The sequence below is a fragment of the Osmerus eperlanus genome, chromosome 16, assembly GCF_963692335.1.
Source record: "Osmerus eperlanus chromosome 16, fOsmEpe2.1, whole genome shotgun sequence".
Lineage (NCBI taxonomy): Eukaryota > Metazoa > Chordata > Actinopteri > Osmeriformes > Osmeridae > Osmerus > Osmerus eperlanus.
The window spans coordinates 6,498,741-6,525,863 of record NC_085033.1 but is presented as its reverse complement, the minus strand read 5'-3'; the positions used below and the strand labels follow the sequence as shown (position 1 = coordinate 6,525,863).

Below are 27,123 nucleotides of genomic sequence, written 5' to 3'. Positions count from 1 at the left end.
CCCTTTTTGTGTTCATGTACCATGAGACGATTTGCCAAACTGAATATTGAGTCATAGTGGTGTTGAAAGCCTTCATCACAGATGAGTAAGACAGAAATGAGTGTATCACAATGATATAGGTGCGAATGTATTGAGACATATCTGGTTTTGTTGAAAATATATAGTTTGAATGTTACCTGTAAAATAAAAGTTATTTGCAAATATTTAAAAAGCTTTCTAAGCTCCAGTTTAAACAAATAATAAACCCATTTATTTGGCATGTAAAACACACGTAAAAGTCCCAAATCTGCAATGAACAGCATTTAGAACTTTATATTTCTGAATTCCACATTTCTCTGACTGCATGTGACATGATTACAGAGTGGTGTCACCTAATGTGAATGTGTCCTTCAGGACTGATATTCTGTCATGAATGCACACATAGTCATGTTTATTTACTACAGAGACAGAGGCCGACCTGAGGTAAAGCGTATTAAAATGTCTTCACAGTAGTTTGTTTGTTTGAGCCAGCAACGGTTGGTGTGAGGATGAAACACAGCCAAGCGGGTCTGAACCAAGCATTAGTTAACATTAGCCTACACTAGGAACAGTATCTGAACACAAGCTGCTCTTTTATAAGCCTACATCCATTAGGTGTTTCAAATCACCCTTAAAACATACTTTTTAAATGTTTGTGTAATCGAATGTTCAGTAAGTGGTTTTGTAAGTTGTTTAAACGTTGGATATGAGGGGCAGTCTAGTGACCAAAGTGTACTTCCCTTTTTTGCGTGATTGTTAAAACGTACGCTTTTGTTATGACGTATGTTACTCTCAATTTATTATTGGGTTTCTCCCGGCAAAGAAACTGGTCACATTACATCCGAACAACGCCCGCGTCGATGGCCAATAAGAGCGTGAGCATGTCATAATTCGTCATACCGGGATGTGGCGTAGGAAAATAGTTTTTACAGTATAAGCGCTGCGTACCCTTCGTGGATATTACATCACCCTCACGCTGTTACAATATTGCGTTTATAGAATTATACTAAGTTATAAAACTTTGAGTCGTGCTCAAGTAATAGCCTACTACCCTTTCGTGGTACACGGTTCTAAGTTGGACGTAACTTTTAACAATTGTTGAGCAAATTTTCATTTGAAGACATGTTTCCCGAGGCTGCCTCAGAGTAAGTCACATTGATGATTTTTGTTAAAGGTTTTTGGGCAACAATTAACTAGTATGTGTCTATGTGTAGCCTATATTGAAATAAAATACAGTTTATCTTCCCCTTTAATGAACTGCCAGGACTCGATGAAACCGATGTGCGCGCGGGATTGTCGCAAATATAGGCCTACGGTATTTTGTATTTTTAGTTAATTTTCTTTTATTGTGTTTATTGTAAACCAAATTGATTTGCAAAGTCAGACTATAAATGCAATGGTAAATTCGTTATATCCATTTCAACTTGAATGGACTTGGACATCTTCGTCTAGTTATGATACTGTTGCGTTGGCAACTTGGAAGAGAACAAATCTGTGGGTGGATAAGACAATGGATGTATAATGATATTTTATCAATTTAAGTTACTTGGCTTTTTGCTATTTATTGAGCTGTAATTCGTTTTAGTAGGTTATGGTTTGGTGAAACATTACAATGATAGATATTGTAAGAATGTGGTAAAACGGGTGCATGTGTTAGTGTCAGTCTGCTCTGAAGGACTCATGTGATGGTTAGGCGTCTCCTAAACTAGACGCACACACTGTATAGGCTACAGTACACACACCAGGGGACTAAATGTTATGGTGTGTCTGAACAGGCGTGTGTCTTTGTCAGTGTGTGTCAAACCAGTGAGTTGGGAATGTTCTAGGGTGTGTTATGTTCTGTAATTACAGAAAGATAGCCATGCATCTCAAAAAAAATCAAACTCAGATCCCATCCTTTCTTTACCTATTCGTCATGCCCGTTCTTGACACAATATTTCCATCCTAGCAGTGAGGCAACTCTGACAACCTTCATACCTCCCCCCTCTCTCTCACACACACGGGGTTAGTGAGTTTGAAAGGGTAATGGAATGACACACTAACCAACCCACCCTTACTCCCCACTTCCTCTCTCTCCTCTCAGGTCTGGTTATGAGGAGTGTGCTGCCACAGCTGAATGGCTGCTCGCCCAGTCCAAAGTGCGCCCCCAGGTGGGCATCGTGTGTGGCTCTGGCCTCGGAGGCTTGGCTGACATGCTAAAAGACCGGGAGGTGTTTAACTACTCTGACATTCCAAACTTCCCTAAGAGCACAGGTATGTGTTTGTGATGGCTGCCTGTGTGTAGTGATTATAACAGGTATGTGTTTGTGATGGCTGCCTGTGTGTAGTGATTATAACAGGTATGTGTTTGTGATGGCTGCCTGTGTGTAGTGATAGAGTGGATGTGAAGTGAATATGTGTAAAGGTCTGTTTAAAGCCCTGGTCATACCCATTGTATCATTGCTGAAGTATAACACTTGTAAGCTCAGTCATTTCAAATTTAAAAAGTCCATCACTGCTGCAACTTGACGCACCCAGTTCTAAAACCAATGAGGTCTGCTTGATCTGCTTGCAGTCATGCGGTTAGGTGTGACCAGGGCCTTTCTGCTTTTTTGTGGGTTTTAACAACCACTAATCAAACTCACATGTGTTTGTGTGTGTGTGTGTGTGTTTTACAGTGCATGGTCATGCTGGTAGACTGGTATTTGGGACCCTAAAAGGGAAGCCATGTGTGTGCATGCAAGGACGCTTTCACCTCTATGAGGGCTATCCCATCCAGAAGGTGTGTAGTGCTGGTATCACCAGTCATCATGGCCCACCTGTGTCTACTCTCTACCTCTCTCTCTCTCTCTCTCTCTCTCTCTCTCTCTCTCTCTCTCTCTCTCTCTCTCTCTCTCTCTCTCTCTCTCTCTCTCTCTCTCTCTCTCTCTCTCTGTTCTCAATATCTCACTACTGCACCTTGCATCAATTTGATTCCAATGACACATAGTGACACGGTACACACTCATTAAAACAAAAAAACAGAAGTGTTTTGTATATTCAATATATACATTGTATTTGATGTACAAGTTCTGCATTCCAGATCACAATGCCCATGCGAATCTTCAAGCTACTGGGGGTGGACACAGTGATCCTGACCAACGCGGCGGGGGGTCTCAACCAGGACTACAAGGTGGGAGACATCATGATCATGAAGGACCACATCAACATGCCTGGCTTTGCTGGGATCAATCCCCTGGCTGGACCCAATGATGACAAGTGGGTGTAAATGTAGGGGTGGGCTGGCTGGCTGGCTGGCTGGCTGGTTGGCTGGCTGGTTGGCTGGCTGGCTGCCTAGATGGCTGGCTGGATAGATGGCTGGCTGGATAGATGAATGGATGAATGGAAGGAGAGAAAGGATGGTTTAATGAATAGATGGATGCAAGTAAGGAAAGAAGGGAGAACGGAAGAAAATATGTTTTTATGGATGGATGTATACATATATAAATAGACAATATAAATGTGTATGCATGTATGGATTGGATAGAGAATGACAAGTATTTCACAAACTAAAGTCAACCAAATGTTGGTAAATAAACCGCCTACCCCTCTCCTCCTTAGGTTTGGTGTCCGTTTCCCCTGCATGTCTGACGCTTATGATCGGGAACTGGTGCAGGTGGCACTGGAAGTGGGGAAGGAGCTTGGCTACAGCCACTTCCTGCGCGAGGGAGTGTACTGTGTCCTGGGCGGCCCCTCCTTCGAGACCATCGCTGAGTGTCGTATGCTGCACAGACTAGGAGCCGATGCTGTGGGTGAGTTTGGGGACAGAGACCACACGCTGTCTGGGGAGACGTTTTCACATTTAGGCTGGGCGAGAGGGCGGTCCCAGACATCCCATAAGTAACCCATAACCTCAAATAAGAGAGAAATATTCTCTTTGATTGGATAGCTCTCAAGGAGACCTCTGACGTCATTGGAACGCTGCTCCATACTGTATGTTGGGTTGAACTCACCTGTTTGCTTCTGTCTGGTTTGTAGGGATGAGCACGGTGCACGAGGTGATCGTGGCACGGCACTGCGGGATGAAGGTCTTCGCTCTGTCTCTGATAACCAATGAGGCGGTGATGGACTACGACAGCCAGGAGAAGGCCAATCACGAGGAGGTCCTGGAGGCGGGCAGGCTGAGGGCGGACGCGCTGCAGAAGCTGGTATCCACATTGGTCAACCGCATCAAGCACAGCAGCAACTACGCATGACTTAGCACCAGAACGGGCTTATCCTGTTGTCCTTTTGACCCTGTGGCTCACCTGAGTCGTACTTAACTACTACTGGTGTGTGTGGGAACGGGCTTGCTTGGGCAAAGGTAGTTGGTAGCCTGATCTTGGGAACTGTGTTTTGGTTTTTCTTCTACTGTACCTTAAGTTTACATTCTTCTAGGTAGCTTTTAACTCATCTTTGCACCTGACATTTTATGAAAATATATGGTTCTGGTATAGAATGCTGTAATGACTTTTGCACTGTATATGCACACTGACAAGACATTGTATAGAAGTAATGTGTTGTGTTAAGTTAAAGAAACCTGAATTGATTGAATGTTTTAAAAAAAGGGAATTAAGAAAACTATAACCCTGTATTGTACTATAAGTACTATAAGTACATTCTGGGACACTATAAACTATAAAATTCTAGTTTATTAATTTAATATAACTAAATGTAACAATGTTCTGGTGTGTAACAGTTAAAAATGTAATATTTAAAATATATTTATAACATTTATTTATGTACTTGCATTTGATACAATTGTGTTGAAGTCTACGTAAACAAGTTACTGAAAATGTTAGTTTGGGTGGTTTGTACAAGTGCGGCTGTCATTAACTATTAAAAACTTACAGTGAAAGCTAATCATGTCAGAATGTGATGCTTTTGACAATAGAGTTAGAAGGTTTTTGTTTGCACACACTGACATTCAAACAGTTCTTACTTCTGCAAATGAATAAGTAGCAACACTTTACATTAAGGTTACATTAACTACAATGTAACTACGCATCAATACCTAAATAAACAACATTGTAGTTAGATACGAATTGCTATGTAGTTACATTTTATTACGGTTTAGCAATGCAAGTCATTACACAAGTGAAACTTAGTAGGGGCAGGTTGGGCTTTCCAAGGGTAAGATAATGTCAATGTTGACCTTGTTTTAGCAACACAACCTTCAGCTGCTCCTTTACAACAGTCGCATATCATAAACTACCCTCATCCATTCAGTGCCCTCTTTCACTTCTGTAATAACCTGTACTGCTAACACCGTTTAATCGCATTGCAATTCTTGTGAAAACAGTTTACCAGAGTTGAGCGTTTTGACTATAGGTATTGCTATGCAGTTACATGGTAGTTCATGTAACTTTAATGTAAACTCAATTTGATATGAGTGGCTAAAGAAGTGGTCCGTCTGTCAACCGTCTGTTGACTTTAGAGGGGTGTCAACCATGCGTTAAAACACCACCTGACAGCAGTATTGTTTTGCCATCCTTATCCCTGCATTGTTTCCCTTGCTCTCATGGTTACTTTTTCCCTTTTTCTCACCAAAACTATTCAACAGCCATGCCCTCCCTCCTCCAACCAGTGTTTTCCATGACGTCAAATCATCAGTGTTTATAGCCATACAAGGTCATGTGCTGAGTCTCTGAGGGCAGGCCAGAGATTATCTATATGTCCCTCTTGTTTTCAGTTGTTCACTAGTGCATTTTGTTTCTACTAAGCCTCTGTGCAGTTAACTTTTTAGTACATGTCTGAAAAGCTCATTTAAACAGAGAGGTAGACTTATGTACTATTATTTAAATTGGATTAACATTGTCTTTTGATAAGCAGTGGCTCTTATTGTTGGAAAAGAAATGCATGTTTGGTCAATTTGGAGACTTCAAACCTTTGTCAGTGGAGCTGGTCCGTACCCAGAGTCTGGATGTTTAGGCTGGGAGTTTTAGCTGAACAGAAACAGCTTAGGACATTCTGCTCCAGGATGTGTCACGTGCAGTTCCATAGTAACCTTGGGTGGAATTTGTTTACTCTACAGTGTTCCGCAGCAATCTATAGTATAGAATGTTCCAAAGCTTCCACTTCAGTGACTCTATGCTTTCACATTAAAATCCCACAATTTTGTTCTAAAACAAAAAAGTCTGCATAATGTTCACTAGCTTGGCATACATGGGAGAGATATTTACCCATAGCTGCAGCCCAACCTCCCCTAAAGTGGCACATCATCTGATACTGAAACATGATCACCCTTATTTATTCAATTCCTGGAACTTGTCACCTCTGCCTTAAACATACTATATATATACTATCTTGTTTCATGACCCGAGGCCTTTTCATCTTTTGTCTTGTCTTTGTCTGAGATTTGCACTGAAATTGATGTTCTAGTGACAGCGATGGAGAGGTAAACATTAAAGTCAGTCAAAGTAGGTTGTTCCTGTTCTACTACCAAATCCTGTGCCTGGATCCTGTTTAAAACAGTTTCACAGTTGAGCTTGATTCACACTGCCCTCTGGTGAAAGTTCAAAAACCCTGTTAACTGTCTTGTGCATAGGGATGCTTTTAACAAAAGAGGCCAGGATTGTCATTATAGGATCCAAACATAGTCAAACACATTTGACACACTCTGAATATTTTTAAATCCTGGACCTTGAAATGGAAAGGTACTGCTTACATGTGATGCTCTACAGGACAAATACACTTAAATGTTACTTGTGACCAAATTAATCTTGTTCACAAAAGCGTATCCCCTTTCATGACAAACCTTTAATTTACAATATCAACAGCGGAGTAGTATTTCATATATCAAAAGTACAACATTTGACTGACAAGAGTAACGTTTATCCTCTCCAGGGTATAAGTGAGTCTTTCTCCACGGGCAGTTGGAGTCCTCTCTCAGTCATCTCTGTTGTGTGAATCAGCCTGTGCCTCTTCAAGTGGTGCTTGAGAGTGAAGGTCTTGCCACACTGAGCGCAGCAGAACGGCCTCTCGCCGCTGTGGATGCGCTGGTGGGCTTTCAGGCTCCCTTTCTGCGAGAAGCGCTTCCCACACGTGGCGCAACCAAACGGACGCTCCCCGGTGTGAACGCGGTTGTGTTGGACCAGGTGAGCGAGCGACGCAAACCTCTTCCCACAGATGTCGCAGCTAAGGGACTCGTGTCCCGGGATAACTTGCTGGTGTATCTTGATGTAAGGCGAGCGACTGAACGTTTTGCCACGTTGGGAGGTGAATTTGTCCCTTCTAGCTGCCGCAAAGTTGTTTTTTGTGTGGTGAGATATGCCCAGTTGATTGCTGGTTGGGAAAGTCATTCCTGAATGAGATGCGGTTGACTTTTCAAGCATTTGCTGATCAGTAAGTGAGATGTGGTCATTTCTCTGTGAGCGCTGAGGCATGCAATGAAATGTGGACATGAACTGAGGTGCAAGTTTATCTTTGAGATGAACATTGCTTGCCATGACTTTGCAGGGGCTCTGTGGAGTAGACTGAGACAACCCCGAAGATTCTTTGGAGGCTGAGAATGGGGCTGCCTCTGAACAGTCTGAAAAAGTCTGAGAATACTGGTCTGCTACGTTGGAGAAAGTAGGAAAGTCGGCGTCAATGTTGGGATTCTCTTGAACTATCGAAGCCCACAGCTGACTGTCTCTTTCATCCATGGCAAACCCAATACCTGTAGGATTTTGTTTCCCTGTGCTGTGTTGACATGCATCCAATAGAAACTCAGAAAGCTCTTCCTCCTTCTCCAGTTTCACAACAAAAACATTGGTCTCCACCCCATTGTGTCCTGTACTGCTCGAGTTTGAATCTTCTGTTGAATATCTGGGTTTTTCACAATGTTTATTTGGTTCTTTGGAATGTGACTGTTGGGTGTGAAGCTCATCCTCAAAGTGTTGATTCTCAATCTGGAATTCCTCAAGGACATCGTGGTAGAGAATACTTCCTGGAAGTTGCAAACCATCACTATGTGTATTGTTTGTCCATAGTTCCTCATCTGGCCTCTCCTCTTTAATCATAAGGGACTTAGTGGTGTCTATATCTGCAGGCTAGAAGAAAAAGATACAATGAGAATCCGAATTTAAGTAAGAATTTATTTTACACTGTTTGGGTAAAAATATTGCTAAATAATTGTAATACATGTTAAAGAACTTAACACAATTTCCCTACACATTCATGATACATTAGGATTAATGCATGCTCCCTATACTGTCTCCCTGACTCCTTCTCAAAATACATTGAAAAGGAGGGACTCCAGAACTTTTCATTGTGTTTCTATATAGTCCATGTTTCAAGTTCGGGAGGACTTGAAATTGAACTATTTGGCCGAAACGGACACATACCTCGGAATGTACAGTGAACGGTTTCATGCTGACTCCAGCTCCAAACGCTGGGTCTTCATCTGGCCTCTGATTTGCTCTCCAATCTGGAGGCCCTCCTACTTTCTCCACGTAGGTATCTGTAGGATATGAACAATACCAAATAAATACAGTGAATGTTTGCTCAATAGATAGAGTAATAATAAATAATTAAACTATTACCCGCCATTCTTATGTAGCCTATAAAATGCAGTAAACCAGATTAAATCGTACACAATTATCTGGACCTTTTAACGCGTTATAGTCACCGTCGATAGGGTAAACTGAGGATTTGGTCGGGAGTTTGTGTTCATTGGTTCAAACACGGAATGCTGTGTGTACAGTATACTTATTGGAAGTGTTTCAACTGTACACTAATAGTTCATTGCTATTAAAGAATTAACTCTGGCCGCACATGATACTTAATTACAACACCCTTAACAGCCCAGAACGAAAATACGTCGATGCAATCCAATGCACTTACCAGCTACGGTACTGCGCCGTGTTCGTTCGCTTTTTAGTTCGCTTTCAACCTTGAGCAATTTCCCCTTGAGAATGTCATTTTCATTTTGATGTCGGGAGACTTCTAAATGTAATACAGTACATCTATCGTCGACCAGCCTTGAAATTTCTGCCACTGCAGCCTTAGTCAAGACCTCCATAATCGCGGTTAGTTGTGTCTGAAAGGTGGTTGGCCTGCACGTCGACATTGTTATGGTTTATTTGTAAATATAAAATTCACAAACACACCAACATTGTATACTCTTCAAAACTGCATCCAAATCCTTATGCTACATTGAGAGACTTAACAATAAAAAAAATGTATGATCCAGGGGTGTCGAGTTCTTCTACAAGGCTTCTTCCGGTGGGAGTAGAGCGACTACCGTAAACATGATAAATGACATTACATGAAAACGCAAAAACTATTACATATACAACGAAGGTAGATAACCTTCTAAATGTATTCGAGATCCATAGAAAATACATGGATGGATCGAGTATGTTCTAAGATAAAACTGTTGTCCCACAAATGGGTACACAGCACGAGAAGCACAATATACGGTGTCAGCCCTATGTTCCCACAGACCTGTTCCCAGATTTATTTAGGGTTAGGGTCAAGAGAGTTTGGAAGCTAGCTAGCTCCTTCAAATCGCAGCTACGGAATGGTGAACCCTTAATTTTGAAAAAGCTCTTAGAAATGTGGGAACATAGTGCTGTGGGAACATAGTGCTCTGGGAACATAGGCACGCTCCCCAATATACAAGGCCTTATCAGCTACAGTTTACTCTTGTGCAGTTCTAAAAGGATCAGAACAGATATATAACACGCATACATATGCATACACAAATATTGCCCTCAACTGTTTCGTGAAAACCTTTATATTGAAAAACACATCAGTTAATTATATACACTTCTATATGATCTCTAAGCACAGTAAAGCATACTGTACATGTCGTAATGATGAAACTCAATCTTTTATGTGAAGTTTTTGGTGCACTTTCAGGCTGCACTTCTGAGTGAAAGTTTTTCCACATATTTCACAATTGTAGGGTTTTTCACCTGTATGTGTGCGCTGGTGTCTTTCAAAATGGCTGAAGCGATCAAAGCTTCTTCCACAAGTTGAGCATATAAAACATTTTTGTCTCGTGGTGTCTACATCATCGCCCACCTTTGAATCATCAAACGTGTTGACCCCTAACGCAAACAAACTTCCCTCCTGACTATCGTTGGACTCTGCCATGTGCTCCCTCATCACCCTTTCCTCCACAGTATCTACCTGTCCATGCAACCCTGGGAGTCCCGTCATGTCAATGTTCCGCGACTGCAACGCCATCATAGCATACTGCTCTTGCTGAATCATCTCCATCTTGTCTTTCTCATTGAGAAAAGACATTCCTTGCTCAACTGCACTAGGTGATGTAAAGCACCGGTGTGCACTCTGCGCCCCCTCAAACGGACTGTTCCGATACTTAAAATTAGGATCAAACTGAGAGGTGGTATCAGAACAACCCGGAATGGCCGGCTGTTCGTCCCCAGTCCTGTCGGTCGCAGGGGTCCACAGCTGACCGTCTCTTCCGTCCATGACGTAGCTTTGGGCCAGTGGGTCCGGACCTACCGGCACATGTTCACTTCCTGGTTGGTTGAGCGCTGGGGTTTCAAGAGTCTTTCGCTCTGCTTTGACCATTGAGTCGGGTCTGCTGCTCCCCTCACTATATCCAGGGCTGGACATAGCGTGGGAAGGCAACTGCTTTTGTTTCCCAGGGTTCTCTGTGTCTGTTGGGTGGACGGTCTTCTTATCAACAGGCTGATATCCCTCAACTGCTTCAGTGCCAGTGCCTTGAAAGAAAAAGATTTTAAAAGGATACATTCAATCTCAATGTTGGTACTATTATTTAAATTATTGAGACTAACAACCAAATGTTTACAAACAGTTAATAGTCATACTAGTATTAGTTCCTTCATCATTTTCCATCTTCTAATAGTTGGTGATATTTCAAAGCTGAGTCACACATTATCTATAACTAAGTAGATAATTTGAGGCAGACAAATGTTTGTTTTTTTACCATTTATGTGAACTTTGAGATGGCCTTTCAGAGTACTTTTTTGATTGAAGCATCTCCCACATATTTCACAGCTGTACGGTTTCTCCCCTGTATGGATTCGCTGGTGTCTTTCCAGGTGACCAATTCGCTCAAAACTTTTGCCGCATGTTGAACAGATGAAATATCTCTTTGGTTTTACAATTTGGACATCTCTTGTTTTCTTAGGCAAGCCAGGATGAAAGGTTGGATGGACTGTACCATCGCTTGATATCAGGGGTGTTTCCGTGTGTCCATACTGTTGCTGGGAGACCATAGCTGGGAATGACATAGTGCTACAGGAGGCTTCCATTGCACCAGGAACAGGAAGTATTGGAGAGAGTCCGGAGAGACTCATGGAGCTCTGTCCTGAACTGTTGAAATACTCAGGATTGCTGGTTCCATTATCACTGTCCGCATGTGAGCTGGATGCCCATTGCTGATGCTCTCCCTCAACCATTCTCAGTTCTTCAAGGTCTGGTCTCTCTCTAGTGTGTTCGTCCTCTTCATGATGGAGCTGCTGGAAAGAAGTTTTCTCCCCAGGTTCGGCCTTCATCTGCACGTCGGCTGCAGATTTGGGGTCTTCCCCCCCTTTGCTCCCGTCATCCCCCAAATGGTGTGCCTCAGGACCACGTGTCTGTCCTGTGTTCGCCTGTACCACCAAAGACCCTGGGAAGTGAAGAGATCACATTCAACAAGTACATCATTGAGAGACAAATTATTTGTAGATTTCCAAGTCGTAGTATTAGGCTGCAGGTGGATTATGATAGATGTATCTTTGGTGCTCCTTGTCATGCATTCTTAAAGTCAAAAGCTAAGCCTGTATTTTATGTCTCTTATGTTACTAACCATTTCTGTGGGTCTTCAGATGCCCCTTCAAGGTACTTTTCTGGTTGAAACGCCTCCCACAAATCTCACAGCTGTATGGTTTCTCTCCTGTATGGATTAGCTTGTGCCTTTCCAAGTGACCAATACGCTCAAAGCTCTTCCCACATACAGGGCAAATAAAGTGTGTCTTAGACATGTATCTCTTGAGTGTCCTTTTTTTCCTGGTTGAGCCAAATGTGTTACGATATGGAGCAAAACTGAATTGACCTCGAGACAGTGAACTGGACTGAAACGAAGGAGTAGTAGTTAGTTGGGAACGGTCAGAGAAACACAGGGAGCTCTCCCCTGAATTGTGATAATATTCTGAATTTTCATCATTTTCTGTGTGCGTTTTGGTCGTCCACCGATATCTTTCTCTCTCAAACATTGCCAGTGCATCATCCAGATGCTGTGCTCTTGTCTCTTTGCTTGCTTCAACAGTTTGACCAGGCTCCGCTTTCACCAACGTGTCCCTTCCAGATGACAATGCTTCCTTTACATTCTCTCCTTCTGGACCTGTAAATCAATGATAATACAACCCTCATAACTGTACCGGTAAGAATTTACATTAAGGGAGATACAAAATAAAACAACAAATACATGCTACTCTTGTGGAAGGTGTAGTTAAGATGCTAACCACTAGAGGGTGCATTTAGCGCTTGCAATCATTTGCTTTTCCCATGTTAAGATCATTGTGTCGGGTGCAATGACTAAACTTAGATTACTTGCCTATTATTGCAAGTATAGGAAGTGTCATACCCTTTCACACATTCCGTGTGTATATGGTATACATAGCCTACATGTATCCCAGGACATAGTTAAATAGGCATACCTTCTCTTGCATGATGATTCTCAACAGATCTAAAATGAAGCGGTGGTCTTTCTTCCGTTCCATGCGCAGTTCTTAATTCATTATGAAGTATTTCTATATTATTTTTCAAGGTCTTTATCTCATTTTCACGTTGACTCATTTCCAATCGTAACACAACCATGCTATCGTCGACCACTTTGCTTATTTCTGCTACTGCTGCTTTGGAGAGTACGTCAACAATGGAGGCAATCTGAGACCGCACGGCAGCGCCCGTTAGCAACATGGTCGACTATATATTTGAGCAAAGCCTACTGGAACAAACAATAAATGTAGAATTGTATAGTAAGTTAAACTGCGATCTTAGCTAGAAGTTATTTCCTCTGGTACAAAGCACAGATCAATTTTATACGACGTCGCTACGTTGACAATTACGTGCGTTACGTTGATGTACCGTAACGACAGAAAGATACACGCACATTTCTTCGAGAATTGGCTGGGATCTTGCATGTTGCTGGTATGCCATCAAATAACAGAAACATACATAATATATATAAAAAATGTAACAAATAGTTTATTGAGTACTGTTATTTACATTAACATCAATTATAGATCGTTTTTAAACAATGATGACAGTTAGATTTCTACCCTAAGTATGAACTTGCTGATGATGCACTTTGAGGTTGCTCAGAGCAGTAAAATGTTTTCCACACTGAACACAAGAGTATGGTTTGAATCCACTGTGAAATCTCTCATGCCTTATACAGTTGTCCTGTCTTGAGAACATCTTTCCACAAATTTTGCAACTAAAGGGTCTCTCACCCGTGTGGACACTTTGATGTGTCTTTAGTCTTGTTTTCTGAGTAAAACATTTGCCACACTCTAAACATCTGTATGGTTTGATTCCAGAGTGGCTGAGCTGGTGAGCTTCCAGCTGGCCGAAGCGGGGGAAGCCTTTACCACAAATTGAACAGAGGAACATTTTTTGGGCAAGTCCATTTTTCCAGACATTTACCATTCTTTTAGCTCTAAAACGGTTTCTATTCACATAATGTTCAGGGTTGTATGCAGTGTTAGGCCCTGGCATGCCTTCAGTCCCTCTCTCTGCTTGTGGAACCCCCGGATGCTGCAGTATTGCTGGCAAAGTCAGGTTCTCACTGGCCACAGTGTGTGCAACATTTCCACACTGTCCCTGCCTAGGTTGAATGGACACCAACATAACATCCCCCATGCATGCTGAAGGCTGTGTGTCTGGCTCCACCTTAATGGCAACTGGATCAAATGCTTCATCGACCGATTTGCTTGCAGTGGATGAAAAACTACAAGGCATTTCTGTAATATTACTGTGAGATGGATATTGATCTGTTTGAGAAAACATCTGCAAACATTTTTCTATTGTACTAGATATCTCTGGGTCAACCAAGTCTGTCCCACAGACTCCGTGAGAATCAGAATGCCAGAGCTGGTCGTCTCTCCCTTCTATTTCAAAGTTACTAGTCAGTTCCCCGGTGTCATGCCCTGGGTCTGCTTGGGGTGTGAGCTCTTCTACTGGCTCTGATTTCACCAAAGGTCCCAGTCCACAGTGCTCAAGGTGCTGGTCTGAGTCCACGTGTGAGTAATGTGTTGTCTGTTTCTCTTGAATATCTGAAAGGAGAACATCTTTAAGCATGTATTTTCATGAGAAAACCAAACACATTGATGTATTGATGACTCGAATGTCAAGATGTCATATCTCTCCCAAATGTTGACAGCCAGCTACATCCCTACACACGGAGTCACTAACCTTTTACGGGACTGCCAACCTGAATCCCTACAGCATGTAACCTGTGACTTGTCACACGCACAGCAGCCTCTTGATCTTTCCTGAGCTCTCTTTCCATTATTAAGCTTCTTTTGAGGTCCTCTATCTCACTGTCTCTTCGACGCATTTCCAATCTTAACACGACGGTGCCTTCCTCCACAAGTTTGGTTATTTCAGCGACGGCTGCCTTGGCTAAAACATCCATTATTGCAGATATTTGAGAATTAAGGGAGACAGGGAGAGACATCTTTTTCAAATATTATCTTACGAAGACCAGAAAATCTGAAAACGTTGTGTATTTATCTCAAATTACGATACCAGTGTGGTTTTGTTATCTTTCCGGGTAAACTGCGGAAGTGACATCTAATTTACCGTAATCTTCCTAAATTGTTACTTATTTGGGAACCCTGTAGATCTAGTTTCTGGAAACAAAAACATTGGGACAATGAATATAATTTGTGATTTTTATTCACATAAAAACGGGTATATTTATATGTAAAGACAAAATGGCCCGTTAAAAAACGTTCTCTAAAGACATAACATTCAGTCATTACAGTAACATTGCTTGCACAAACCTAGATATAGAATCGTCATAGGTGTTTGGGTGTTAAGGGCATCTGGGCAAAACTGGCTACAGGCCTACTCGGCCATTTCTTGATTGTCAAGTAATGTTTTTATTTTTTAATAATTCAGTTGGATTTCTACTTCAAGTATGAACTTGCTGATGATGCACTTTGAGGTTGCTTAGAGAAGTAAAATGTTTTCCACACTGAACACAAGAGTGTGGTTTTAATCCACTGTGAAATCTCTCATGCCTTATACAGTTGTCCTGTCTTGAGAACATCTTTCCACAAATTTTGCAACTAAAGGGTCTCTCACCCGTGTGGACACTTTGATGTGTCTTTAATCTCTTTTTCTGAGTAAAACATTTGCCACACTCTAAACATCTGTATGGTTTGATTCCAGAGTGGCTGAGCTGGTGAGCTTCCAGCTGGCCGAAGCGGGGGAAGCCTTTACCACAAATTGAACAGAGGAACATTTTTTGGGCAAGTCCATTTTTCCAGACATTTACCATTCTTTTAGCTCTAAAACGGTTTCTATTCACATAATGTTCAGGGTTGTATGCAGTGTTAGGCCCTGGCATGCCTTCAGTCCCTCTCTCTGCTTGTGGAACCCCCGGATGCTGCAGTATTGCTGGCAAAGTCAGGTTCTCACTGGCCACAGTGTGTGCAACATTTCCACACTGTCCCTGCCTAGGTTGAATGGACACCAACATAACATCCCCCATGCATGCTGAAGGCTGTGTGTCTGGCTCCACCTTAATGGCAACTGGATCAAATGCTTCATCGAGCGATTTGCTTGCAGTGGATGAAAAACTACAAGGCATTTCTGTAATATTACTGTGAGATGGATATTGATCTGTTTGAGAAAACATCTGCAAACATTTTTCTATTGTACTAGATATCTCTGGGTCAACCAAGTCTGTCCCACAGACTCCGTGAGAATCAGAATGCCAGAGCTGGTCGTCTCTCCCTTCTATTTCAAAGTTACTAGTCAGTTCCCCGGTGTCATGCCCTGGGTCTGCTTGGGGTGTGAGCTCTTCTACTGGCTCTGATTTCACCAAAGGTCCCAGTCCACAGTGCTCAAGGTGCTGGTCTGAGTCCACGTGTGAGTAATGTGTTGTCTGTTTCTCTTGAATATCTGAAAGGAGAACATCTTTAAACACATATTTTCATGAAAAAAACAAACACATTTATGTAACTATACTCTCAGCTCATGTCATGATGTCATATCTCTCGCAAATGTTGACAGCCAGTGGAGTCACTACATCCCTACGTTTGGAGTCACTAACCTTTTACGGGACTGCCAACCTGAATCCCTACAGCATGTAACCTGTGACTTGTCACACGCGCAGCAGCCGCTTGATCTTTCCTGAGCTCTCTTTCCATTATTAGGCTTCTTTTGAGGTCCTCTATTTCACCGTCTCTTCGACGCATTTCCAATCTTAACACGACGGTGCCTTCCTCCACAAGTTTGGTTATTTCAGCGACGGCTGCCTTGGCTAAAACATCCATTATTGCAGATATTTGAGAATTAAAGTAAACAGGGAGAGTCATCTTTCTCATTTGTTACCTTACAAACCCAGACAATTTGAAAACGATATGTATTTACTATTAATACAAAAATTAAAACGATACCAGTTGGTCGTGTTATCTTTCCGGGTATACTGCGGAAGTGACAACAATTTACCGTAATCTTCCTAAATTGTTACTGATTTGGGAACTCTGTATAGTTTTTTGTTGCCTACAACAAAAACGGTGGGACAGTCAACATAGTTTGCAACTATCTTTATTCACATAAAAATGGGTGTATTGAATTGTTAATACAAAGTTGTTGTTTTTAAACGCTCTTTACAAAGTCAACATTCAGTATATCATTCAGTAACTAGAAAAGGCATTTCCTGCTGAAAATGCGTTGGAATGCTGAAATCTGAAATTATTTTTTTTAAATGGCTGAAAATACAGAAATGAGAAAATACCCGCAAGCTGAAATGAATGTCAAGAAATGTGTGAGTCACACAAAAGAGGCAGTGTGGAAACTGAACTGCATCATCTAACAACGCTAAGAGCTGAAATACAATGCGGGAGAAGCTGAAAGCTGAACTGTTAAACAGAAGAAGTAGGCCTAGGCTAGCTAGTCATAAAAAGAATATTATTGTCTTATCAGCTGAAATTATAGTTGGGATAGTAATAGCAGTAGCAGATGTGTGCATTGAGTGCGTTTACTCGGCTTTCTTAGTAGGATTCAATGTGTTGATGGAATGAAACATACAGCAGTAGGGCCGATACAGGAAGACACGGCGACACTTTGTTGCAGAAGGATGATGGTGCAAGTTTTGTCCGTGGAGCATACAACGATTAATAAAAAAGAATCATGTAGACGCGTTTATTGAGTAATCGCATAACTAATTACACATGTAAACGGAGTAATCGTTTTATTGGCATAAACCGACAATTGCTAGTAATCGGGTTTCTCATGGTCAAGTAAACACCAATCACCTATTTGAGAGCCTGAGTGGTGCGTGTCTGTCGTTACGGTGATGGTGCAGCTATGATTGCTAACGCGCTGAGGGCAGAGAATAAGAGAAATGTAGCTAGAATCCACACCTCAAACATGATAACCTAGACGCAAAACTGTACGTCCAATCCAAAATCTAAGGATATTTTCCGAGACCCAAGACTCTGCCGAAACCAGAGATATTCTTTATATGTCTGTGCAGTCAGCAATACGACTCTACCTGCAGTTTCGAAAACGTGTTCCTTTTGCTTTCCTGGTGCGTGTTTGTTTGGGTGCCACGGTGATGGCGCAGCTGTGATGGCTAACGAGCTGGGCAGAGAGAATAACTAATGTAGCTAGAATCCACACCTCAAACAAGTTAACCTAGACGCAAAACTATACGTCCAATCCAAAAAATAAGGATATTTTCCGAGACCCAAGACTCTGCCTAAACCAGAGATATTCTTTATATGTCTGTGCAGTCAGAAATACGACTCTACCTGCAGTTTCGAAAACGTGTTCCTTTTGCTTTCCTGGTGCGTGTTTGTTTGGGTGCCACGGTGATGGCGCAGCTGTGATGGCTAACGAGCTGGGCAGAGAGAATAACTAATGTAGCTAGAATCCACACCTCAAACAAGTTAACCTAGACGCAAAACTATACGTCCAATCCAAAGAAAAGGATATTTTCCGAGACCCAAGACTCTGCCTAAACCAGAGATATTCTTTATATGTCTGTGCAGTCAGAAATACGACTCTACCTGCAGTTTCGAAAACGTGTTCCTTTTGCTTTCCTGGTGCGTGTTTGTTTGGGTGCCACGGTGATGGCGCAGCTGTGATGGCTAACGAGCTGGGCAGAGAGAATAACTAATGTAGCTAGAATCCACACCTCAAACAAGTTAACCTAGACGCAAAACTATACGTCCAATCCAAAGAAAAGGATATTTTCCGAGACCCAAGACTCTGCCTAAACCAGAGATATTCTTTATATGTCTGTGCAGTCAGAAATACGACTCTACCTGCAGTTTCGAAAACGTGTCCCTTTTGCTTTCCTGGTGCGTGTTTGTTTGGTTGTCACGGTGATGGCGCAGCTGTGACGGCTAACGAGATAGGCAGAGAGAAAAACGAACATTTACCTAGCATCCACACCTCAAACAAGTTGACCTAGACGCAAAACTATACGTCCAATCCAAAAAATAAGGATATTTTCCGAGACTCAAGACTCTGCCGAAACCAGAGATGTCCTTTATATTTCTGTGCGGTCAGAAATACGACTCTACCGGCAGTTTCAAAATCTTGTTCTTTTTGCTTTCTCTGACGATTTTGTCACCAGATTTGCATTGGTCTCTATGGGGCGAGAGTTGGACTTTGTCTCGCTTTCGTGGGGCTCTGAACAAATGTGTACGTCTGTTGGATTCAACAGACAACTGTCTACGACCAGCACAAAATTAGCTATCTATTGATCCAAAAACGAAGCATGAAGAGCGAAAATTGTGGCAATGCTGGCAAACTAGAAATATTTTTTCAACGACATCCGAAGCTGCCCTCCACTCTAAGCGTTTCAGTCTGCAGTCTAGGGTTTCACGTAAACACCCATGTAAATCTCAGAAACGGCTTGAAAAAGTCATGAAACATAATCAGTGATATTGAAAAAAGTTGAATAGATATCAAAAAGCTGAATTATTTAAAAATAGTTTAGGGTTTTGTCAACATTTTAAAGTTTAAATGGTGGCTCTAGCTGAAAGATTGAGGAAGAAGAAGGATTTGGAAGTTGAAGAAGTTTAAAGAAGTTTGAGAGGATTTGAAAGAAAACTCCATTGGAAACCCATGTTAAAAATATTATGAATATTGATTTATATTAATTCAAGCATAAGAGTACAAAGCTGAAAAGTCATAGCACCCATGGCCTGAAACTGCTGAATTTTTTGATAGCTGAACGGTTTTAATAGCTGAAGATTTGAAGGCGCTGAAAGGTGCCACGGAAGAAATAGAAGATAAATAATAATAAGTTGAATAAAGATTCAAAGAACAATACTTGGAATGCTGAAGCAGCATTCCAACAATTACAGTCACATTGCTTGAAAAACATGGGTATATTATCTTCATTATTAGGTGTTTGGGTATTTAGGGCATCTGGGCATTACTAGCCACTAATACTAGGTCTACTTGTCTATTTGTTGATTGGCGAGTAATGTAAATAGGTTGTATTCAAAAGATTTGAGCATATACCTAGTTTGCATACCATACATGTATTAAAGCATGAATTCACATACTAAAAACATGCATACACAATACATCAAAGTGTATATAAAGTAAAGGAGGTTATTTGTACATGTCAAATGGTGGATCTGAGACAAATATAGCAAAGCATCTCATCAAATCATTTATAAAACTGTTTGTACAGAACATAGAAACATAAAAATATGTTTTTACTGTGCTTCCTTTCCTCTCTCCCTCTGCCTTTCCCTCTCAGCACACTCTTTCTCCCGCCCTCGCATCATCGTTGCCATAGCGACAGCTTCATCAAAACACCTACTGATCGGACTTCTCCTTGCCATCTCCTTCCCTCCCCAGTCATCTCCCTCTCTCCTTCTTCCTCCTTCGCCTTCCTGTGGTTCTTGTTTCTCCCTTCTGCCTTTGCTGTCATCTTGACCCTCTTGTTGTTCTGCATGCTCTCTCTCACAGAGTTTGTCGCATTCAGATCCATCCTCCCCATCTCTCTCTTTGACCTGCTCGTCCCATACCCTCTGTCTGTCTCGGTCTGCCTCCTTCCGCTCTCTCTCTTGATGCTGATGTCTGATGCTCAGTACTGTTAGTCGGCAATGCTGAGGCTTAGGGGGAACTACAGGCACTGATTTCACATGATGCACTTTAGGTGTTTGTTTGGTAACTAGAACCTTTCTCCCCAGGCCTGGCCCAAGCCCCACCTGAGCATCACTCCCCCCTGCAGTGTCTGTTGGAATCTCTCTTGGTTCTCCCTCTGACTGTTCCAGGAAAGTCTGTGTTTGTCCCTCCTTCATCTTTTCTTCTCCCTCCCCTTCATCCTCTCTATCTTGATCTTTTGAGTCCCATCCCTCCCTCTCTTCTTGAAGAATAACATCTTCATCTAAGTGGCTCACTACAATTTCTCGATTTCCGTCCTCAGTCACATCCTTCTCCATCGTGTTTCCCCTTTGCAAATCTATCTCACTGTTCTCAATAGCTACTTGGGTTTGTATGTCATCTGCTTTCCTCTCATTTTCTGTGCATGTGTGTTTTGTCTGTTCATCTGTGGTATCACTCTCTTCCCCTTTTTCATTCACCATCTCTCCATTTTCTCCTCCAGTCTCCTCCTCCCTCTCATCTTGCTCGCTGACCTCGATGCACTCTCCACCATTTTCATTTCCCTCTAGCTCATCTTCCCGGTCCCTTCTTCCTCCGTCATCATTCTCATCTCCTTTGTCTCCATTTTCCACAATCCCATCCATGTCATCACTTACTTCTGGGCTCAATTCAACATCCTCATACTGCTCTGTGCCCTCGTCTACTTGGTCTTCATCCCCTGCTACTCTTTCCTCTTCGACCTCAATAGGCTCTCCTTGGTTAGTCTCCTCCTCAACCTCATCCTCTCTTTCTCCCATTTCTTTAACCATCTCTCGCTCCACATCTTTCTCAGTCTCTCCATCCCCATCCGTGTCAGTTTCAGCCTCCTCGTTTGGCTCCTCCTCAACTGTCTCATCCTCTCTTCCTCCCACCTCCTTTACTTTGTCTCTCTCTCCATCTTTCTCGGTCTCTCCTTCCCCATCAGTGTCAATTTCAGCATCCTCATTTGGCTCCTCCTCAACCGTCTCATCCTCTCTTCCTCCCACCTCCTTTACTTTGTCTCTCTCTCCATCTTTCTCAGTCTCTCCTTCCCCATCAGTGTCAATTTCATCTTCCTGGTTTTCCAGCACTCTCTCCTCACTCTGGTCCTCCCAATAACCTTCCTCTCCCTCATCCCTCAGTTCCCCCGCTTCCTCCTGTGAACCCGTTTTAAGCTCTTCCATCAGAACTCCAATAGATCCTATGACAACTTCAGCAGGCACATGTATCGTGGTCTCTGGATCAACCGGTCCAGACTTTGTCTGACAGACTTGAGGAACAAAAGCTTTTGGATCTTCCGGAGCTTCATGCGTATCAGCCTGTTCTGAGACTTCTGAACTTTTCCCTCTACCATAGTTCTCCATAACCTCTTCTATGTCTTTGACCAGCAGCTGGGCTTTAACGTCCATGTCCTCCTGGTCTGGAGGTCCTGACATTTGAGCCTCCTCACTCCCAGCTGCTGAGGATGGGAAGGTGAGATTCCCATCTATGTCCTCCAGAGCTTCCTCTTCTTTTGTGGTTTCAGAGAAGGAGCAGGTGGCATCTTCTGTCTCTGTACTGGAGAGTGAAGACAACAGATTTGAGTACCATGCATATGTATGTATTTCATTTTTTCTCTCTCTCTTTTTCCCCATACATTTATATTGAACCATACCTCTGTGTGCACGTGCTTGTCAAGGTATCTTTTCGGTCTTCGTCTTGACCGTCCTTATCTTCATCTGCATCTTTGACATCGACTAGGTTTTCATTCGTCTCCATTCCCTTCTCCTCTTTATCTTGGCTCTGCTCCGGTGCCACTGGCGGCGGGGTTCTGCACATGGCAGGTTCAACATCCGACGGCCCCGGCGCTCGGTCCTCAGAGCTTCGCGAAGAGTCAACAGGAACTCTACAAACAGCCGTACTGTCAGAATCTTGTGATTTTGGGGCAACCCCCCATGTCAGGTTGTTGAACCGTGAACCGGACGGGAGGCTTTTGCAGAACATGTCCTCTTCTTCGTCGTTGTCGTCCTCATCATCTTCTATCTCGGAAGAGGAGGAGGACTGAGCGGGCATGAAGGGCGGAGCCATGTAAGGCAAACTCAGGGATTTGTTTGGTCGTCCGTATTTATCGACAGTGAGTGGACGGTGTATGTTTAACTGGCTTTGTCTCGGTGTGTTCAGCTCTGTCTTGTTTTGGGTGGGTGTGAGTGCCTGGGTATTTGCAGGCGGTGGTGCATCATGGCTTGGTCTGTGTAGTAGTTCCCTGGGGGGGCTGTGTTTGCACATGTCTTCATAGTCCTCCTCGTCATGACAGGGGGGCTCCACCGAGAACTCGTAAAGCTGCAAATAGAGGGCAGTGGAATGGAGAAGAGAGAGAGTGTAGAGGGTGAGGGAACACACACGCTGAAAGCCAATCATAAACTCACACTCATGCTACAGATACAGTTCTCCAGCCAATCTTCTGTGAGCAGTCATATGCACACACACACTACCGTAACATACCTGGTTGGATGCACTGCTGTCCATGAGATCCAGGAATCCAAACGTTTCATGGAAGTCAAATGGAAGGGCCTGGTCGTCGTCTTCTTCAGGGAGCTCTGGAGGGTCGGACAGAACAGACACCCCTTGCATCTTCAGGACATCAAACACCTCTGTTGTGTTCGACACAGCTAAGGCTCTGACAGACCCTTTCATATCTGGGAAAGAAGGAATCACATTTACAACATGTACCATGCACAATATACAAGAACCACTATCAAAATATTGATTAAAATAACTTTTAACTTTGGCTGAAACTCTCACTTAAAGAAATTATGTCTTCTTTAAGTGTTTAACCTAAGCAGCTACCTGTACTGTCATTGAAAAAAAGGCTTTCCGTTTGATAAAGCAAGACCCATTTTTCACACCTACCCATATAATCTCCATTTCCATCTTCCGAGTTGTCGTCTAGATTGTTTGCATCTTGTCCATCCGCCTCGCTGCAACTGTCTTCCACCGAAATCTTTACCTCTCCACCCACAATCCCCTCCTCTTCCTCTCCTTTCTTTTCTATACCTCTCTCTTCACTTCTCCCATCTGACATCACATCATCTGCTACCTTCTCTTCCATGACCTCTTCCTCTTTCTGGCTCTTTCCTTCATTCGCTTCAGTCTCACACCTGTCCTCCTTTTCCACTTTCTCATGCATGGTTATCACCACTCCCCCTTTCTCTTGCTTCTCCCCCTCCTCTACCTCCCCACCCCCCTGAAACCCTCTAAAGATGCCCATGTCCCCTGCAACCCCTTGGAGCACCCCCATGGCCAGGCCGGAGGTGATGTGCAGGGGCACGGTGACCGAAAGAGGCCCTGATATGTGGATTCCGGCCCGCCGGCCCACTTTGCTGGAGATTCCTGGGGATCTTGACTGGTGGTGGTGGTGGTGGGGTTCTGCCCCAGTGGACCCGGTTCCTGCAGTTTCCAGAGGGCTGTATGTGCCCGGTGTCCCCCCGCCCCCGCTCACCACACTCACACTGGCCCCCGCTCCTCTGCGGTAGGTCACGGCATAGCTGTTGCTCATACCACCACTGCTACCGGATGACCCTGCCTCACTCCCACCTGTCTGGGGGCAAGGAGTCAGGGCCAGGGGAGACATGTGTGATGAAGGAGGCCGCTGCCCGGAGCCTAAGAGAGGTGGCACAGAATGTTTGTACGCAATATATAAAACCGCTGGCGAATTAACATATCAATACTTACTACCATAAGTCAACTAACTGGTCTTATAACGGAACAGGCAGTACAGACAGAGAAAGTTGTTAAAGAGAAAGTGGAAATTGTACCTTCATGCTGGAAAGGTGCACAGCTGAGGGAATCCATGCTCTTGGCTGGCCTCAAGATAGGTTTATCTTTCTCTACAAAAAACAACAAGAAAGAGTGGATTGTGAGTCAAGACAACAGCCCCCCTAAAAGAAAGAGATGAAGAGGTGAAGGAGGGAAGTATCCACCTTTTGATGAGTTCTTGTATCTCCGTCTGGGATCGGTAATCCGGCCTCCAAGGTTAAATATGGATTTCCACTTCTTGCCCTTGAGGGATCCCTTCCTCCTGAAATGGAAAAGAAAAAAAAAAGATATAGAAGTGTTATTTGACTTCTGTTACTGCTACTAACCATCCCCATTGAACAGTGGGTTGGTTGAATTGGCTTGGTTTGTTGTGTTGGAGGGTGAAACCTACTTGTCTGTGCCTTCGATGATGGCATGGTAGGGTCGCATAGCAATGGGGCCATCCCCCGGGCTGATGTTGCCGATGTGGCTCGGGGATTGGAAGGGAATGGACCGGAAGAACTCTGTACTGGACATCGCAGATGGCGATGGTAGAGACTTCCGCCGCTCACCAGACCACTCAGCACCTGATGAAGCCAGAATATTAGGAAGATTTGATGGAACACTTATAGTAAAGTATTTGATAGTACAGTGTGTATAATAGTTATAACCGATACATCAATGAGTATAAGCAAAGGTAGATATACCTTGTTCAGGGAAAAGCTGTGGCACGTGGTTGAGGATAAATTCCACCACAATAGACTGGACCCGCACTTCCATAAAGGCAGCAGTACCGTTCAACCCCGATACTTCGATGTCCTTCGACCTGCAACATGGCCTCGGAGGTTTAGAAGAAAGTAGAAGGCAACATCTGAATGTTCTCAGTCCTCTTGCTCTCTTTCATTCTCACTCTCTCTCACCTTCTCTCTCTCTCCCTTTCTTGCTCTCTGTATCTCTCACATACACACTCACCTGAGTAAGTTGGGAGCCCAAACAATAGCAAGGTTTCTGGAGTGCATGTTGGTCTGAGAGGAAAAAGAGGCCATCCTGACCAAGTGTCGCATCAAGAACTCCAGAGTGCTAAGAAACAAAGGAAAAGATGAAGAATGGCCACTACACTATAGTATACAGTAACAGCACATTTCTCTAACAACATGGTCTTTTCAGTTTGAGAAGTGTACCGGAAATGGGAAGCAGGTAACTCTTTCAGCACATCTCGGATCTTCACCAGTCTCTCCTCCTCCAACTGTATCGCCACAGCCTCCTGTGAGGACAGGGGTGTGAGAGGTAAGTTTGAGAGAGAGAGAAAGAGAGAGAGAGAGAGAGAGAGAGAGAGAGAGAGAGAGAGAGAGAGAGAGAGAGAGAGAGAGAGAGAGAGAGAGCAACTACATCGGTTTACTTAAAGCATGGGAAAGATGTATACAGAACTTGATCCCGCATTGTCCTGTTTTATTCTGTATTGTACTGAATTGTTTACTCTCTACAATTTGTATAAATCACTGTCTTTGTCACTCACGGCAAACTTGTCATACAGCTGGTATGTGAGCAAGGGATTGGGCAGCTCTCTGAAGTAAGCCTTGCAGACGGAACTGACACAGTGGATGTCCTGCAGGTAGACATCCTTGTTAAGGTCCGGGGTTCCCTCACTGTCAAACTCTCCCCTGTTTTTGAGACAAATATCAAATATTTTACCTGCTGCACATGACTGCACACGCTCACACCCACGCATACACACACATTATACCTTAGTTTCTGTGTGTTGGATGACACCCCTGACAACCTGTAGATTCCATCCACTACCCCATGCTCCTCAACAAACTCACTGCAGCTTCGCAGGACCTGAGGAACTGTAACAGGAACTCAATCAACCCTACCGTCTGTATGAATACACAATTGTACATGATTAGAAAACGTTTTCCCTAAGGGGTTCTTCAATTGTAAACCCATTATATGGGTACAATGAATCTAACTAGAACATTCCATTGAATCAATGTTTCTGTGCAGAATCAAAAGGATTTCCACAAGGTTTCCCCACAGCAAATAGCAAAACTAAAGCATATTTAGAAGTTAGTATATTTTTCTTTCTAAAACTTCAATTTCAAATTTCAGCACATACAGAATATTATGGACTTACTTTCATGACCCGACGTGGCCAAGTGTTCCAACAGGTCACAGCCAAAGACCTTTTCTTTGTTCCCTCCTTTTCTCCTCCCCCTCCTCATCTCGTATCCTTTCCTGTCTCAGCTTTTCTTACATCCAGTCCTGTGGTGAGGTGTGCTTGTGCAAGTGTGAGTGTGTGTGTGTGCACGCGTTTCCTGTATGAATGTGTCAGTGTGAATGTCACAGAGTGAAGTTGATTTTAATGGCTTCTCATGATGATCTCTAATGATCTTCTCAAGTGCATTGTGTTGTGTACGGCTGTTTCAGCCTGTGCAGTTTTGTGGAGAGCTAATTGTTGAACGTGCTGTGCTCGGTCACATTGTCTTGTGATGCGTTGTAGCACCCTGCGAGGAGAGAATGGGCGAAAGCGTATCCTCAAGATGCCAACACAGCAACATATCCGGCTTTCACCCCACAAATCAAACACACTGTTTCACTCCACTTCCCCTGAATGCCTTTTTTCAATGACAAACAGGCCGCACCCTTCATCACCAGCTCTAACAGTGTCATCCTCACATACATGGTCCTGAAATACATCAGTCCAATCATGCCGTTTCAGCACACCCTGACAGACACACAGACACATCTAGAACTTTGATTTGGAAGTTAGGGGCCGATAAAGCCCTCACCGCTTCTCTGTCTGATCAGCCATTGTAACGCTCTCTTTCTAGCGGAAGTCAGCATGTTGAACGGAGTGACTGCAGGCCTGGGGTTAGACCATCAGGACCTCATGAGCATCAACCTACCTCCTTATCCCTCTCCATCTCTAGCTTTGTCCTTCAACTACCCTTCGTCTGAGCTCGGGAGACTACAGGGGCTGACCAAAATGTTTCGACCGTAGTAAAGACTTGTTCTTACCTTCAATCTGCACCGGTAAAAGTG

At 43.3% G+C, this 27,123-nt stretch overlaps 5 protein-coding genes across 6 annotated transcripts; 1 reads left to right on the top strand and 4 right to left on the bottom strand.

Annotated features, from left to right (window-relative positions):
• Nucleotides 1–907: 907 nt before the first annotated feature.
• On the top strand, nucleotides 908–4,908 carry pnp5b (purine nucleoside phosphorylase 5b). The gene is made up of 6 exons (XM_062482299.1): nucleotides 908–1,163; nucleotides 2,102–2,271; nucleotides 2,676–2,779; nucleotides 3,080–3,255; nucleotides 3,598–3,788; nucleotides 4,015–4,908. Exons 1-6 carry the CDS (start codon nucleotides 1,141–1,143, stop codon nucleotides 4,230–4,232), a joined length of 882 nt encoding a protein of 293 aa, XP_062338283.1. The 5' UTR covers nucleotides 908–1,140; the 3' UTR covers nucleotides 4,233–4,908.
• Nucleotides 4,909–6,322: 1,414 nt separating this feature from the next.
• LOC134037000 (zinc finger protein 8-like) lies at nucleotides 6,323–13,024 on the bottom strand. 2 transcript variants are annotated; one of them, XR_009932477.1, is made up of 6 exons: nucleotides 12,636–13,024; nucleotides 11,786–12,319; nucleotides 10,922–11,605; nucleotides 8,842–10,694; nucleotides 8,343–8,458; nucleotides 6,323–8,048 (listed from the first exon to the last, which is right to left on the bottom strand). XR_009932477.1 is itself a non-coding variant. In XM_062482261.1 (3 exons), exons 1-3 carry the CDS (start codon nucleotides 9,065–9,067, stop codon nucleotides 6,849–6,851), a joined length of 1,542 nt encoding a protein of 513 aa, XP_062338245.1. In that variant the 5' UTR covers nucleotides 9,068–10,554; the 3' UTR covers nucleotides 6,323–6,848. The 2 variants fall into 2 exon arrangements, 1 of the variants encoding a protein (XP_062338245.1); XM_062482261.1 differs by lacking the exons at nucleotides 10,922–11,605; nucleotides 11,786–12,319; nucleotides 12,636–13,024 and having other exon boundaries at nucleotides 8,842–10,554.
• Nucleotides 13,025–13,178: 154 nt separating this feature from the next.
• Nucleotides 13,179–14,749, bottom strand: LOC134037015 (zinc finger protein 227-like). Its single transcript, XM_062482287.1, has 2 exons — nucleotides 14,395–14,749; nucleotides 13,179–14,255 (listed from the first exon to the last, which is right to left on the bottom strand). The coding sequence occupies exons 1-2, from the start codon at nucleotides 14,657–14,659 to the stop codon at nucleotides 13,261–13,263; spliced, it is 1,260 nt and encodes a 419-aa protein (XP_062338271.1). The 5' UTR covers nucleotides 14,660–14,749; the 3' UTR covers nucleotides 13,179–13,260.
• A 114-nt stretch (nucleotides 14,750–14,863) lies between these two features.
• LOC134037014 (zinc finger protein 227-like) lies at nucleotides 14,864–16,639 on the bottom strand. Its single transcript, XM_062482286.1, has 2 exons — nucleotides 16,265–16,639; nucleotides 14,864–16,113 (listed from the first exon to the last, which is right to left on the bottom strand). The coding sequence occupies exons 1-2, from the start codon at nucleotides 16,536–16,538 to the stop codon at nucleotides 15,119–15,121; spliced, it is 1,269 nt and encodes a 422-aa protein (XP_062338270.1). The 5' UTR covers nucleotides 16,539–16,639; the 3' UTR covers nucleotides 14,864–15,118.
• Nucleotides 16,640–19,210: 2,571 nt separating this feature from the next.
• On the bottom strand, nucleotides 19,211–27,077 carry si:dkeyp-68b7.12 (uncharacterized). The gene is made up of 15 exons (XM_062481535.1): nucleotides 26,988–27,077; nucleotides 26,216–26,585; nucleotides 25,826–25,928; nucleotides 25,598–25,742; nucleotides 25,263–25,345; nucleotides 25,054–25,161; nucleotides 24,789–24,907; nucleotides 24,494–24,668; nucleotides 24,267–24,364; nucleotides 24,102–24,173; nucleotides 23,519–23,946; nucleotides 23,197–23,476; nucleotides 22,789–22,982; nucleotides 21,962–22,626; nucleotides 19,211–21,864 (listed from the first exon to the last, which is right to left on the bottom strand). Exons 2-15 carry the CDS (start codon nucleotides 26,301–26,303, stop codon nucleotides 19,896–19,898), a joined length of 4,527 nt encoding a protein of 1,508 aa, XP_062337519.1. The 5' UTR covers nucleotides 26,304–26,585; nucleotides 26,988–27,077; the 3' UTR covers nucleotides 19,211–19,895.
• Nucleotides 27,078–27,123: the final 46 nt, after the last annotated feature.

Excerpts from the sequence above, each read along its gene's own strand:
- pnp5b (XM_062482299.1), top strand. The coding sequence starts at position 1,141 with ATGTTTCCCGAGGCTGCCTCAGA. Across the intron at positions 1,164-2,101 it reads TTTCCCGAGGCTGCCTCAGA|GTCTGGTTATGAGGAGTGTG; the intron begins GTAAGTCACATT and ends CTCTCCTCTCAG. Across the intron at positions 3,256-3,597 it reads GCTGGACCCAATGATGACAA|GTTTGGTGTCCGTTTCCCCT; the intron begins GTGGGTGTAAAT and ends TCTCCTCCTTAG.
- LOC134037000 (XM_062482261.1), bottom strand. The coding sequence starts at position 9,067 with ATGTCGACGTGCAGGCCAACCACCTTTCAGACACAACTAACCGCGATT. Across the intron at positions 8,459-8,841 it reads ACGGCGCAGTACCGTAGCTG|ATACCTACGTGGAGAAAGTA; the intron begins GTAAGTGCATTG and ends CATATCCTACAG. Across the intron at positions 8,049-8,342 it reads CGTTCACTGTACATTCCGAG|CCTGCAGATATAGACACCAC; the intron begins GTATGTGTCCGT and ends TTTTTCTTCTAG.
- si:dkeyp-68b7.12 (XM_062481535.1), bottom strand. The coding sequence starts at position 26,303 with ATGAGGAGGGGGAGGAGAAAAGGAGGGAACAAAGAAAAGGTCTTTGGC. Across the intron at positions 25,162-25,262 it reads TTACCTGCTTCCCATTTCCG|CACTCTGGAGTTCTTGATGC; the intron begins GTACACTTCTCA and ends TTTGTTTCTTAG. Across the intron at positions 21,865-21,961 it reads ACAAGCACGTGCACACAGAG|TACAGAGACAGAAGATGCCA; the intron begins GTATGGTTCAAT and ends TTCACTCTCCAG.
- LOC134037014 (XM_062482286.1), bottom strand. The coding sequence starts at position 16,538 with ATGAGAAAGATGACTCTCCCTGTTTACTTTAATTCTCAAATATCTGCA. Across the intron at positions 16,114-16,264 it reads GGTTGGCAGTCCCGTAAAAG|ATATTCAAGAGAAACAGACA; the intron begins GTTAGTGACTCC and ends TTCTCCTTTCAG.
- LOC134037015 (XM_062482287.1), bottom strand. The coding sequence starts at position 14,659 with ATGTCTCTCCCTGTCTCCCTTAATTCTCAAATATCTGCAATAATGGAT. Across the intron at positions 14,256-14,394 it reads GGTTGGCAGTCCCGTAAAAG|ATATTCAAGAGAAACAGACA; the intron begins GTTAGTGACTCC and ends TTCTCCTTTCAG.